At 23.4% G+C, this 15,069-nt stretch overlaps 1 protein-coding gene across 2 annotated transcripts; it reads right to left on the reverse strand.

Annotated features, from left to right (window-relative positions):
* Positions 1 to 1,513: 1,513 nt before the first annotated feature.
* Positions 1,514 to 9,447, reverse strand: LOC145830169 (bone morphogenetic protein 1-like). 2 transcript variants are annotated; one of them, XM_082938069.1, is made up of 9 exons: positions 9,321 to 9,447; positions 8,615 to 8,766; positions 8,076 to 8,191; positions 6,859 to 6,962; positions 5,821 to 5,917; positions 4,781 to 4,880; positions 2,435 to 2,596; positions 2,103 to 2,208; positions 1,514 to 1,835 (listed from the first exon to the last, which is right to left on the reverse strand). In XM_082938069.1, the coding sequence occupies exons 1-7, from the start codon at positions 9,373 to 9,375 to the stop codon at positions 2,483 to 2,485; spliced, it is 738 nt and encodes a 245-aa protein (XP_082794195.1). In that variant the 5' UTR covers positions 9,376 to 9,447; the 3' UTR covers positions 1,514 to 1,835; positions 2,103 to 2,208; positions 2,435 to 2,482. The 2 variants fall into 2 exon arrangements, with proteins under 2 accessions (XP_082794195.1, XP_082794196.1); XM_082938070.1 differs by lacking the exons at positions 1,514 to 1,835; positions 2,103 to 2,208 and having other exon boundaries at positions 2,459 to 2,596; positions 4,781 to 4,926.
* Positions 9,448 to 15,069: the final 5,622 nt, after the last annotated feature.

Genomic DNA, 15,069 nt, shown 5'->3' on the forward strand with positions numbered 1-15,069 from the left:
AATAAGATTTTAGTTCTAACAATATATGTATTGTTTATTTCTTTTAAAAAATAAAAATATGTTTTTTATCCTTTGTCTTTGATTAGTAATCTTTTTTTTATATTAAATTTCATTTTTATATATTAAATTTCAACCCTGAATTAATACTAATAATATAACTGTTATTTTGAATACTGAAGTGAAAACAAACGATGCTTTTAGGTTATTCTATGTTTTAGAAAAATCAGATTCGGATTCCGTTCTGTTGTAAATTAAAATAAAAGTTTTATTTAATTATCACAGTTTAGTTCCGTATCGACTTTCGTTTTCCAGTTGAGTTTATAGATTAAAAAATATCATTGTAAAACAAAATCCATAAAAAAGTCGTAAAAATACACAGTTATATATTAAAATAATAGTTTAATACATCAAAAACATTATAGTAGCTTTAATCGATTTTTTGGTCAATAAATACTTTTATCAATGTTTTGTAAAAAAGATTATTTTTTCGTTTAGTTAGTAAAAATTTAAACTACATACTTCTAAATTCATATTTTTTATTAACCTAATAAAAAATTAGTTTCAGGTGTATGTTGGATTTAACGTGTAAATTTTTGTTTTCTATATAAAAGATAGACAAAAAAAGATATATAATTTACTTTAAGTACATGTGCTCATACATCAAATTTCTCTAAGCTATGTGTACTTTGATTTTACGAAAATTGACAAACAATACATAAAATAGTAAAGTTTTTTAATCTTATTATAAATGGTTACATGACAATTCAAATTCAGAAAACTCAAATTCAAACAATTTAAATTATTAAAAAATTGTTAAAGAGACCATGTCTCAAAATTTAATATTTGTTAAAAGAGGTTGTATATCTAAACAATAAAGTTATGATTATAAAAAAAATCTAAAATAATTGATTATTAAATATGAATAATTTTTAATTACTACAAATTATTACATTTCAAGAATAGTTTTAGCCATACCTCAAATAAATACTTAAAATTTTGTAAAACGAATAAAAGGTCTATAGGTATCAATTAGACCTACATACTATTTTTTTTTTTTAATATATTTAACTTTTTTAGTTGTGTTCTTAAAAAAATTGAAGAGTTTGATTAGTCGTGCACAAAAAATAAATAATTATTACTACTTAGAGTTATTTATTGTACAAATAAGTACTTAATTTGATTTCTATGTAAAGAATAAATGTTTATATTGCGTTCTACATACTACTAAGCTTACACCATTGTCTATCTAAAGATTACAAAATAAAAAACAGTTGACGTTGTATACAAAATAATATCAATGACTTATTAAGACAGAATTAAATATAGACAGTATATGATATATTTTTGCCTTATAAAAGTTTTAGAGTATAATACTTAATTTATTTTCCTTGAAAATATTTACAAACATATTTACGATGAAAACTAAAGTTTACTTAAAAATTAAGCTTATTCTTACAAAAAAGAGTAGATAATGCTTTTTCGTAATGGTCATTAATTCCTGATAAATTTTCTAAAGAGTTTAAGACACATCATAATAATAACTTTTAGTACACTTTAATATCCTTAAAAAGATAAAGTATTTTATTATGAAACAAAACTATAAAAACAAAACTTGCACAATTAAGTATAAAAAGATGTTGGTTTATTGTTTTTTTTTTACTTTAATTCAACTGCTAACTTTCGGTAAACTTGTTAACAAAGAAAAACAAAATAAATTCATTCAGCTTCTCAACTTTATTGTTCGTCAATCCGGTTTTACCTTAATTAGTTCAGATTTTCGTCATTTGCTTTTAAAATCAAAAAGCATTCACTTTTTAGTTTTGTCTTTCTTGTACCTTAAAATTAATTAGATGCGTAATTCTTTAAGTTTAATTAATAACTATTATTTTAAATAACAGTTTGTATTTTATCAACAAACTTAATCAGAACTACTTTATAAATATTTTGATAAATTGTAAATTCGAAAAACTTTAAAGTTAAACACTTAATAACTGCTGACTTAAAGTAATCTAGCTAATTTTGTTTAATTTGAACTTTTAATTTTACACAATCCTTTTATAGTTTAATACTAAAAAAATAATAACTAAAATTCAAAAACTAACCGAAACTTCAATATAGTCAGGCTAATAAAAACAACTAAAAAACACGATGAAAGTGTTGATAAAGCGATCGTTATTTCGTATGTCCAGAATTTATTTCTTGATATCACTGTTTGAAAAATAAGGTCTAACATTAGTCTTTAAAGTCTTGAAATAAACTTTTATAAATGTTTAGTATTTAAAAGCTTACATTTTTCAGTCTTAACTAAAAAATTACGTAACCAAAACCAACTATTTTTGAGGTTTCAAGTTTAATGTTAAATACTTGTTTAAAGTATAAAAATCTCATAGTTAAGAGATAATAATTCATAGTAGGTTGAACTTCTTCGACATACATTTACATGAAGGCAGTTGGTAGTTCCAAGAATTTTCACCCAGACAAATTACGTATGGTTCACCCACCAGCTCGTATCCTTCACTACAGTTGAAGTTGAGTCGATCTCCGAATTTGAACTTTTCAGGTGCTGATTCCAAACCAGGGTTGTAGCACCCTTTAACTACATAAAAAATTTCAAAATTTTAAGGTTTTAATATTGAAAAAAAAATCAAGCAGTTTTTTTTACAAGAATAGTATCGAGTTTAGGTCATCTGCAAAGTCTTTTGAACTCTTAAAGTAATTATTATAATTCTATCCTACTCAAAAATTTTATTGATTATAAAATTGCTTTATACAAATAATTTTTATTCTTGTAGTTGTTTTAAGTATTATTCTGTGCAGGTAGTTACAATCTTTTAAAAAATAGTTAATATCAATGGTCTAGGTTATATTTATTTTGAAATCATTCTTAAAAATTTTGACTTTTGAAAATTAGCTAATTTTACAAACAGTTATTTATGCTTTATTGCTTTTGTTTTAAATTCAAGAAAAAATAGAAGCAGTAGTTAGTTCTACCATTTTTATATTTAGTATAAGAATTATAATTACAAACAAGATATTACAACATTACTTAGTAAAGATCTCATTTTTGTCTAGAATGATTTATTTCTGTTAGACTAAGCAGCACATTCGACGTGGAGTACTAAATAAAATTCAGCGTCAAAGCTAGGAAAAAAAAAACAACAATTGTAGGCTCGAACTAAAGATTGCAATAAAAAAAATCAATTTTTTATCGATGATATATATTATGTATCAAATACTGATTATTAATAATAAGCATTGACGTATAAAAAAATAATGAACTAAATATTAATTTTGATACTTAACTATCAAAACTGTCATTTGAAACTTTGCTAAACTTTTGAAAATGTTTACTATTTTTAAATTTTTCAAATTTTTCTTTTAAAAATTTGGTAATTTTTGAGCTTAAATTTGTGTACTTATTTTTGTTTTTAAATGTTTTTTTCCTACTTTTTAACTTTCATTCACTCTTATTACATTCACTTTTAGTTAAAGTAATACGAAAAACAAACATCCAAATGATATTTATTTCCTTTTTTCGAGTACCTTACATTTTAAAACTAATATTTTAAGCTGTAAAACTATCCAAAAGCGTTGTTCAGAAAAAAAAAATCCATACAAATTAAAATAAAGACATTAATAAAATTGAGTCTGTGCAAAGTTTTTTACCCGTTTTATATGTAGTCGTTTTAACATATACAATACATCATATAATGATATATTGGTTAAAGTTGGATTGAAATCTCTAAAATATAGAAGATGGGAGTTTGATTTGTTTGCGCTTTATAAAATTATTAATGGAAAATATAAGGTTTTTTCAGTCAATTTTTCAGTTTTTCCCATAATAAATATCAGTTAAGAGGAAATAATTAGAAAAATAAATGTAAACATAAATTTAACAACAGTCAGTGGCAACGTTCATTTTTTCACAGAGCAAAGACTATGTGGAACAAGTTACCAAAGAAAGTAGTGTTGTGTGAGAGGGCGGTACACTTTCGCTTGATACTAAAAGGATTTAGTTTAGATGTGATAAATATCAGTAAAATTCAGTAACTTTCCACTAAACACAACAAAAAAAAATAATTAAAGTTTTTTAAATATTTATTTCTTCCACATTAACTACTGATTTCTTCATTTTCAATTGGTAATATTAATTATTTTATTTCCCTACGCCTCCCTCCTAAAAGACTACTAATTTAATTTTGTTAATTTTGTACAAATGTGTTTTTATGTAATAAGTTATCGCTATTTATATCAAGCAAATAAAGTTAAACATATTAATAAGCTTTTTTTGATTTCAACTTTGTTAAATCTTTTTTTATGTTTGTTTTTTGTTGAATATAAATGGATTTATTTTTACTTTTCTTCTTATGTGTCCTGTTTAAGTGGCTCAGGTTTTGATGCCCGAGTCCAACTTGCACAATAAACAATGTAATAATAATAATAATAATAATAATAATGATAATAACAATAATATTAATAACAGTAACAACAATAATACAAAAACAACTAACGTTTCTTCGAAATAAAGTTTTTAAAAAGAAACAGTTAAAATTATTTTAAATAATTTAAGTTGAGAAAATAGGCTAGTTCTAAGAAACAAACAAAAAACTTAATAGCAATACGTTACTAAAACTTTTTTTTAATAAAAATTAACAAAACTTAATTCGCTATTTATACTTTGTTATACGAATACTCTTTTTTTTTGAATTTTAAGATAAAAACGGGTGTTTTATCTGTACACAAAAGTATAGTCGATCAATAAAATATTGTAAAAAATTACCTTTATCGCAAAAGACTCCTGTCCAGTCTTCAGTTCAGTTACATGTGAAAGTTTTGTTAGCTTTGTTCTCATCACACGTCGCTCCATTTTTGCATAGATCCTGTCCACAAATTGTTTTTTCATCTTGGCAATAAATTCCCTCATAACTAGTTTATTAAATTTTTCTTGGTTAAATATGAAAACACGTTATTTTTCACGGTTTTGTTATACTACTAAAAGTGAAGACTCTACCAGAAGTAGATGTTTTATTGAGTTATTTGTTTTCTTAGAAAGAATAGTTTCTAGTAATGTTTTAAAACAAAAGATATAAGTATAAGAGACTTGAAAATTACGCCTTAAATGCTTTAAGTACCAAAAAAGGGGTAATTTGTAATACTCGTATGTACTTAACAAGTAACAAAAAGTGTGACTATAAGAAAAGTTTTAGCATATGTTTTAAAACATTTAGTGGTTTAACATTGAGTTTTTGAAATTAGATGTTCATACTTGTATATACTTTAGCAACTAATGAATTATCAACTTTTGCATATAAAATTTCTTCTAATCACTTTGTAATTTGTTGTCAATATATTTTTTAAAGTCTTTAAGGCGTTTATAAACAATCTAAAGACAAGTAGCAATTTTTGAACGTATAACAACAAAAACTTAAATACTTTTGCGAACCACGAATTGAGTTTATCAAGTTTTAGAATTAAAATGTTTTGTAAAGTTTCAATCATTTTAAAATAAACATATATAAAACAATCATTAAGACGAAAACGGTTTTATTGATAACCAGAATGGCTAAAACTTCATTAAAGTTGAAATCAATGTTATCCAAAAAAAATTTTGTTACTTAATTTTTCGTTATAGAAAACAAAATGTACAAAACTCTATAATGTTGTTTAAATGATTTCAGTTTGTCCAAAAAAAGTTTAAATTTTTTTGTTTTGTCAACAGTTTTTAGCAAAAAATAGTGAAGAAGTTGAACAGAAAGTTTTTAACATCATTAAATTTAATATGAACACTTACTTAAAACAGTTTATAAAAGCACAACTAACTTTTCAGTACATTGACAAACAAAACCATAAACACTTTCACTGCAATTACCTCCGTTCAAACAAGGATTTGGTTCGCATCTGGTGAAGTTTTCTGTGACTATATATAAAACTTGTTGATAGTATATTACTTTTAGTTTTATAAAGTTAATTTAATTAGCTTTTGATCGTGCAACATAACACAAAATAGAGTGTTACCAATTACTTAAGACCATGTTTGAAATTAAAGTTAAAAGAATTAAAAGTTGAACAGAACATTTTTTGCGCTATAATAGCCTATCTTTTTTAGCTTAAATGTTAATTTTATGGTGTTGTGTTTAAAAAGTATTTAATTATTATATGTTTAAATAAGGTTAATATAGATATACTAAATGCGTTACCATCATAAGCTTTTTATATGTTGAGAAAGTCTTTTTACTATATTTTATTGTTTTATCGAATAAATTTATTGTATAGTAAACCTATTTTTATTTTTGTTTAAGTCTTGCAAAGATGAGCTTGAGATATGGAGGTCATCTTTTGTGCCTTACAAAGTTTTTTTAGCTAAAAATCGGAAAAAAATTACGCTCTAGAGCTGTAAAACTTATACTTTTAAAACTTAGCTGCTTTTTTCAAAACGCTTAATCTCAATTTTAGTTTCGATATAAAAAGAAGAAAGACTACAGTACTGCTGAAAGTTTTTGTTTGATAGTTTATAATGTTTTGTTCAATGATTTACTCTTACTATATAATAAAAACTATACATACATTTAACTTTTTTAGTAATAAAAATTAAACTATAAAAAAGCTCGAAATTAAAACATTTAGTAAATATATACAATAGACATGCACAACCTAAGAAGAAAATCTATTTCAGGAACAATTTTTATGCAAAAGTTAGATATCTTAAAATATTGCCTAAAGTTTGTTTTTACTCTTTTGTTTTAACTAAACTCATTTTTCAAGTAAAAACGTCCTTGAGTTTGTAACTAATCCTGTGTTATTTATTCTTATAACATTATTTCTATCTACAAAGTTTAAAGAAAAATACAATAAACAAACAAGTGTATTGAAGATTAAATCCTCGAAATGTGATTGAGTCGTCAGAGCGAAAAGAAACTGAGAAATCTCCTTGACCTTTGAATGTTTCATTTGGTGTATAATTACTGTTAAAAATGGCACTTAGTATTGTATGTATAAGATTGAAATTCATTTATTTCATAATTTACTTTAGTTTGTTGAATTAGTATCAGGTAATCGCTTGTAAAACTTAATGTTAAATTATTCAAATAACTGAAAGATTTCTCCGGCTAAACGCTGTTTAGCAATAAAAAAGTTTGAAACTCTTCCATTTCTTCTAAAACATTTTAGTGTAAAAAATTAATTGTTTTATTTTCTATACTCCAAAAAAATGTTTTAGTTTTCAAAAACTAATAGAAAAAAAAAATCATTTCACATATACTTATACTTATTATAAATTACTACTGTAAGCACTACTTGATATCAGAATAGCTTGATAACTATTCCCAAAATATCTATTTTTCAAAAAAATACTCTAAAATTTTTACAATGAATGCAAAATGTCAATACATATTTTAGTTACTTACTTTCATGTGTTTAAATTTACAATCTCCAATAAACAAAGTGTATTGTATAAAGGCTTTATTCTAAAGAAACAAATTATCTTTCTGTAAATTATACTTCTTTAAGAAATATTTTTAGTCTAAAACAAATTAAAAAACTTCAAATAAAATATAAAAAATGAGTTTTTTGTTTAAATTTAAAAAAATGTAAAGTTTATAAAATGTTCTAAAAAAGCTGTTGCATGCAACCAAAAGAAGTTAGGGATTGATGCTAAAGGATAATTATTTAAAAAATTGCAATAAAAGTGCAGTAAGTATAACTTAAAGAACTTAGTTTATACAGACTATTTATTATTTTTCCTAAGACTTTTGAAAAACAGTTAAAAGAAAAGGCTAACAGTTTTTATTTTGTAAGATTTGCACGTTTTTGTTGCAAAAAACTTTAAAAAAATCTAACAGAAACTTAACAAATTTCGTTTGCTATTAATATGGTATAATTTTATTAAGTTTAATTTTAATGAACAAAAAATTCTTATAACATATATACTAAGGAAATTTGAAAACTAATATCATTATGTAGTTTATATAAAAAAAGTTCAGCAACAAAGTGGTTTTTTCAATTAGTTTGATTGATAAAATATCTTTTTAAATTTAGAAAACAAACATATTTTTAATTAAAAAAAAAAAAAGACTAACCCACACAAAGTAATACTCCTTCGTAGGGACTCAAATTTTATATTAAGGTTGTCATAGTTACAGGATCTATTAGATCCGTTTGGACCAGGCTCAATGTCCAAGTCTAACACTCTTACCTTTAAATAACCTTTTAAGTAATTATATTTTTTCATTTAGTATAGTTGTACTAGGTTTTTTAAAGCAAAGTTTTTTTCTTGGCTAAAAATTATAAATTTGTATCTTCAAACACAATATTACTTTTTTCTAACAATAAAGCAAAAAAATAAATATATGTATTTTTGATTTATCTTTTCAGCTTCTTTTATATAAAACTGTTTATCTATAGAGTTGTATTTAATAATTTTATATAGCGTAAAACCTAGAAATAGTATATTCAGAAAAGTAAAATTTTAAATGACAAAATTACTAGAGGAACAAATAAACTTATTTATCAGTCAGTATCATGAAGTAAAATAATTTCTTTTATTGTTGTTAATATATTAGGTAAACACTTATTTAACACTGTTATTAAATAAATTCATGTTATCTAAAAGAACTACTTCTGTAAGCAAAGTGTGATTTCCTTCTTTATTCCATTTACAATTTATGTTCGGTGGGTATGTGGTATTGTTAAACAAACTGTAGTTTGGACTTGATATAGTTCCTCTGCTTTCATTGAGAAGCTCGTTTCCACATTTATTCGTAGATTTTTCTAAGTAAGATACTAAATTTAAGATTCAAAGTTCGTAATTTAAAAACAAAAGCTTAATACAATAATGTATCGAGTAAAAATTATCAATTACTTACAGTATTATTGTAGCAGTTATACTATCCTTAATTTTATTTTAGTAACTAATAATAGTATGATTATTGTTGTTACCGTACAAGGCTTTTTTTAAGCATATTAATCGTATAAATAAACAAAAACAAATTATATGTAAACGTGAGGACAACAGAAACAAGTCTTAAGTTAGTTAAATTGTATTTTTTACATTCATATTATTTATTATTGTGGTTTTCACCAGACAATAGTTGACTCGCAAAATAAGTTGTTGGTTACGTATCTAACAAAGTTAAAAAATGTCGAATTAAAAATAAAATTTTTAGGTACTCTTGTAACTAATTGTTTCTAATATAAAAACTTACAAATTAGACTGTTCTTTTAGTTATATAGTTTTTATGATTTGTTGAAATCACAACCAATTATAAAACGTTTACATAAATCTATTTTTAACAATTATTTCAGTCTTATAACAGCAAACTAACCAGAAGATCTCACCTTGGCTACTAAAAAAACTAATAAAATATTTAAGTACTGCATTATGAATCTATGAAAATAAGCCTTTTTTAAAGCTTAAGTTAAATAAAATCAACTCATTCGAGACAATACAAAGTTCTTTATCTTAAGTGGAAGTGCTTGAACACTAATTAGTTGATTAGTGTTGAGTTTGTCGCGCAGAAGTTAAATAGACAATGGCTGGTGAGTGTTTAAAAGACTCTCAGACATAAAAATTTTTTTTTAAACAATTAGCTGTAAAGAGGAGGGGCTGACCTTACCTTGAACTCTAAAGCGCTCTATCGAAATAACAATAACAAGTTTTACGTTCTTAAAGCTTATTGATAACTATAATTTGTTAATATTTATATTTAAATATATTGTTAGTATGAATTTTAATTTAAAATCAAATAAGCATTAAGTTATATATGTATATATAAAGTAACTGAGGCTTTTTTGATTGTAATGTTTTATCTTAAAAAATAAATAAATATGTTTATATATTTCTGTGTTAAACCCTAAACGAAACAAAATTACAAAAATTAGATTAAATTAAAACAAAAAGAATAAAAGGAAAACGGTGCTACACTGAAAACGTTGAGCTTGTGCTAACCCGATATAAAAGTAGAACATTTTTTTAAACAATGTCTGGTATATAAAACAATTTGATTGAAGTTTTCTAATTTGTTGATTAAGTTTACCAACAAAATTTTTTTGTAAGGATTAAATAAAAAATACGAAAAATTACTCATCATATTAATCCTTTGAAAACTAACTACTAATGTTTGTCTATAAATATCATGTTTTACAAAATTTACTTTTAAATGTGATGCATTCATAAAAGTTAACCTCTTTGAATTAAATTTTATAACAAAAGCTGTTTATAATCAGCGATAATAATCGTTTATTAAAATTAAAAAAAAAAGTATTTTAGCAAGTTTACACTTATAAAACACTTTTAGTAAGAATGAGTATACTTGATTTTAATTATTAAGGTTATATAGCTAGTTATATTTTTTAATTAGTTACTTCTGGTAAACACGGCTTTCCATTACAAAAAGTTAAACATTTTATTTAACATTTAGTAAAGTATAATAATAATAGTTTTTTAACTAACGATTTTTTAATTTATAAAGAATTTTTTAATAGTTTTACATTGTTTTCTATAAAAAATGTATGTAACAAAATAAAAGAAATCTTAAATATAATAGTTTATAGTATTATAGTCTAGAAAGATGACTTTACTAACAAGTGTATTTTTTATTTTAATTACAAAAAAAATATTTACAGTTATACCATAAGAATAACGTAAACAACTTTAAAATGTTAAGAAAATAAAATTAAATAAATAAGCAGTCTAAAAATAGTTTCAAAGTAACTGTTTAAATTTAAAAATAAAGCATACTAATTTTTTTTAACGATTTTAACTAAATACAAGTTCAACATTCATTATTATAAGCTATACATATTTACTTGTTCCATAACAGCGTTTTACAGATTAATTCTTGTCTTTTTTTTTCTATTAGAGGCTATTAAGGCAATTCGAAAACAACAAGAGACTTTATTATTCTCGTTCTGTGTTTGACTGTAAAATACCCAATTTAATAACCTTTAATTAACTACAAGTTTTTATCTTATCACTTTTGTTTACCTTTATTTCATAGTTTTTTTTATGTTTTAATAATTTTTTGTAGACATGTTGCTTTGTATTTATAATTAAAGCTTTTATGATTTGTAAAAAGTTAAACAAACATTATTGTGTTGACACACAACTAGACTAAAGTTTTGAGCCGTTACTAGTTTTTTTTTGAGCTATAAAGTATATAAACCTAAAAATGGCTCAGAATTAGCTAATTAAAACAAACTATATGGATAAGTTATTCTTTAAAACCATACAAAAAGCAAAAACATATTTTTTGATTTGGAAAAGCTGTTGTTAAAAAAGTTAGTATATTTTTGATCAGGTAAAACGTCAATGTTTATTCAATAGCACAAACTGTTTTTTTGAAAACTTATGTAATAAGAATCTTAAAGAAAAGTTTAACTTTATAAATAGAACACTTGAATTAGAAAAATATATAGATATTAAGTTTAAACGATTAGTTCGAAAATAATAATAAACATAGTAATTTGTACCAACAAAATTTCTTATCAAAGAACATCTAACTCAATTAAATCCATAAGATGAATTATGCTTAAACTGTAAAAGCTGTATAAAATAGAAATAAGTAAAGGTAATAACTATTTCTTTGAAGACCCCAAGAAATAAAAAAAATTATGAATTAGTTTTTTTTTGGACAAAATCAATTTTTTATAGTAGGATTCATTTTTCTCTTCAACAAAAATAAAGGTTTTTAATTCAATCAAGAGTAATTCAAAATTTATTATCAAAAACTAATTTAAAGTTTGTTTTTATTTATTATTTAGGAAAGTGTAAACTTAGCAATCCATAGAAACTGGATCAGTACTGATTTTTAAATCTTGTAACAAGCAGCCGTCAAATTAATACTAATAGTGAACTTACAAACCCAAGAATAGCTTTTATTTTATTTCAAAGAAAAAAAAATCCAGCTTTTACTACCAAAGATTCATTTGAGTATGTTTTTATTGTATGCAAAAAATTAGTTGAGATATTTCCTTTTGGATAACTGATTTACAGGGATACTTTTAGAAGCTTAAGATGATACTGATCGTATGTTTAAGAAATTTGATTTTTTTAATTTCACAGTAAAATAAAGCTAATAAAATTTTGACAAATTTTTTAAAAATTATGTTATTGTTAAAAAGGAAATAATTATTCAAAACTTTTAGTTTATTGATAAAAACTAGTTTTTAGTTAATTTAAAAGATAACATTTATAACTTTTCATTATTTTAATTTCAAATGAGATCAAAGGTATCCTAATTTGTAAATAATTATGTAAAACAACTTTTATATACTCAAAAGCTCAAATTTTACAAAATCCAGTCAAAGTTATTTCCTATATACTTTTTTATTATTTCGCAATATTTAACACACAATAGTTTCCAGTCGATGGATTCTAATATCAATAATTCGGTTAGTAAAGTTTGTATTAACATCATTCCAGATAGAATTTAGATACATTTAATTGCTTTTTAAACTATTAGGCCAAAAATCTGTGATTCTCAAACTGTTTATCAACAAAAGACATAAAAAGAAAACTACTGAAAAAGTATAGTCTAGTGCTTACTTTTTTGTTTAATGAAACTAGTATTTTTGTTTTTTAAATTATTTTATCTATATTTATTATTCAATACTTACGAAAATCTTTAAAAAAAGTATATTACTCACTAAACAAGAGGTACTCATCTCAGTTTACGTTAACAGTAAAAATAGCTATGCACACTACTGCACAAAAATAAAAACTTTGACAAAAACTCTGTAAAATAAAGGTTTTTTAATACTTTTCTATAAAACACGTGTTTATCACAAATTAATTATAACATAGTACTTTATACCCATTAGAAAAATAAGGATTAATTTTAATAACTTTTTTTAAGCTTGTAAGAAAATTATTTTAATGAAGTTTAACAACTGTACAGTATGTTCAACTTTAGTGGTATTATTTGTCATGTTTAGGTTTTTTATATATAAGAATAAGAAACAAAAAAGACCTTGAACCTAGTAGTGCTAAATCAATTTAAAGTAATTTTTCTTTAGCTTATTGTAAACAAAATGAAGGTTTTATTTAATCAAATTGAAACTACTTAATCTTTTATGAATAAGAAATATCGTTTGGAAACTTAAAAGTTCGAATTAAAGTATTACGCATGGTAATTTGTTTTCTTTTGAATAAGTAAAACAGTAATAATTCGACTGAGAGTTGAATTGATCAAAATCAATTTAAATGGATATTGATTCGGAAAAAATGATAGTTTAAATTTTTTAGTTTTAGTAACTAGACTTATTTTCTTACATTACTAGCTGGAATTCAAAGGTTACAAAATTATAAAATAAGTGCAAGTCATCAAGGTCAATTTAGTAATTTATTAAAACATAATAGAGAAACTAAAACTGTTTAAAATATAGTAAGAAAAACTTTTTTATGTAACTTTAATTTGATTATCAAGCATAGCAATTTAAACTTGTAAATTAGGTTGAATAGCACCACTACTTAAAGTTTTCAAAGCATTATATAATTGCAACTTAGTTTTATATACTAATAAACATAAAATATTTAAATTCTAGATAGTAATTATACATTATCAAGAGCTTTTGGCAATTTATTAAGCACTTTATATGACTACTAATAAACAGAATTATAACTATACTAATTAACAGAAGAGAAAAGCAAGCAGCAGACATAGAAAAAAGTTCAAAATAAAGCAGAAATGAACATAATTTGTATTAAATAGGTCATAAAACTTGCTTTTTTTTTGCCATAAATTTAGTTTTTTTTTAATAATTACTTTACTTCAAGTTTAAATACATAAAGCTTAAATACTATTGATAAACTAAAGAAAGTTTTATGTTTTTAGTTTTTACAGCAGTTTTTTTAACAGGGTAGACTAGTTAGCATTTTTTGGTACAGTAAAACATTATTTTTTATCTATTTAGGTTAGAAAATGAAATAAAACCAACCCTGTAGACAGAAAGAAACGAAAAATTGTGTTCTTAATCCCCCATACTGCCAATCAGTTAAAATTAATATTGAAAAAAAATCTAATTGACAAAAATTTAAAAATCGAGAGCATATAAAAGATTTTTAACAGAAACAACTGCAAAGTATCGTACTGTTGAATGGAAAATGTTAAATCATTAATAAGTCGTCACAATAAGAAGGTACTAAGTAGAACGAACAGTAAGAAAGATCAAGAGAATAGTATATGCAACTACCGCAACAAAGATTCGTGCTCGTTAAATAGTAGGTGTTTTCAGGAGAATGTGGTATACAAGGCAACAATCACTACTTAAAACAATTTAAGGAGTACATAGAATCTACAGGAGGTCTATTTAAATAGAAATGGTACACGTATATTTGTGACATAAGAAATGAAAAAAAAACAAAGGAACAGAAATGTTTAAGTACATTTGGAAGTTAAAAACAATTACACATGCTACGAACTTAAATGGAACATTACGCATAAGATTAAAGAATTAAAGAATATAGGTAAGATCTGTAAAACCTGGAAAAAATTGAGGTAGTACTTGTTGACAAAAAAATAAATTTAAATAAAAGACAAGAACTTTTATACACCTGTCCGCACTTTAGAACTTAAAGTATTTATAGCTTTTATTTTTTGTTTTTGCTTGTTAACTTTTCCATACTTATACTTCTTAAATGTCATTTTTGATTTGTGCTGTTATAAGCTATATCTAAAAATGTATATAACATATCAATACTTGTAAGTATAAAAATCCCTATTTATAATTTTTATTTTGGTAAATTTTATTTTTGTCCACTTGAACAACAATTTTAAATAAACGTTTTGATTTCTGTAAGTTTTATTATATTAATTGTTTTGCACTATTTATTTATTAACTTATTTCATCGTCTTCAATTTTTACTTTGCAGGCCTGAAGATCTAAATTTTGGGTGAAAAGACGTTGCCTTTGTGTAAATAAAATAAACCGATTTGCCCACTCAGAAAAACATATACTTATTAGGTGAACTTATATATTCAAAGAGGAGTTATATATTTTATAACTATTTTTAATTTTTACAGTACAAAATAAACATAGAATTTAAAGTATTTTACACATATACAACAAAAAAGT

This window comes from Thalia democratica, chromosome 2 (assembly GCF_965202585.1).
Source record: "Thalia democratica chromosome 2, ktThaDemo2.hap1.1, whole genome shotgun sequence".
NCBI classification, from domain to species: Eukaryota; Metazoa; Chordata; class Thaliacea; order Salpida; family Salpidae; genus Thalia; species Thalia democratica.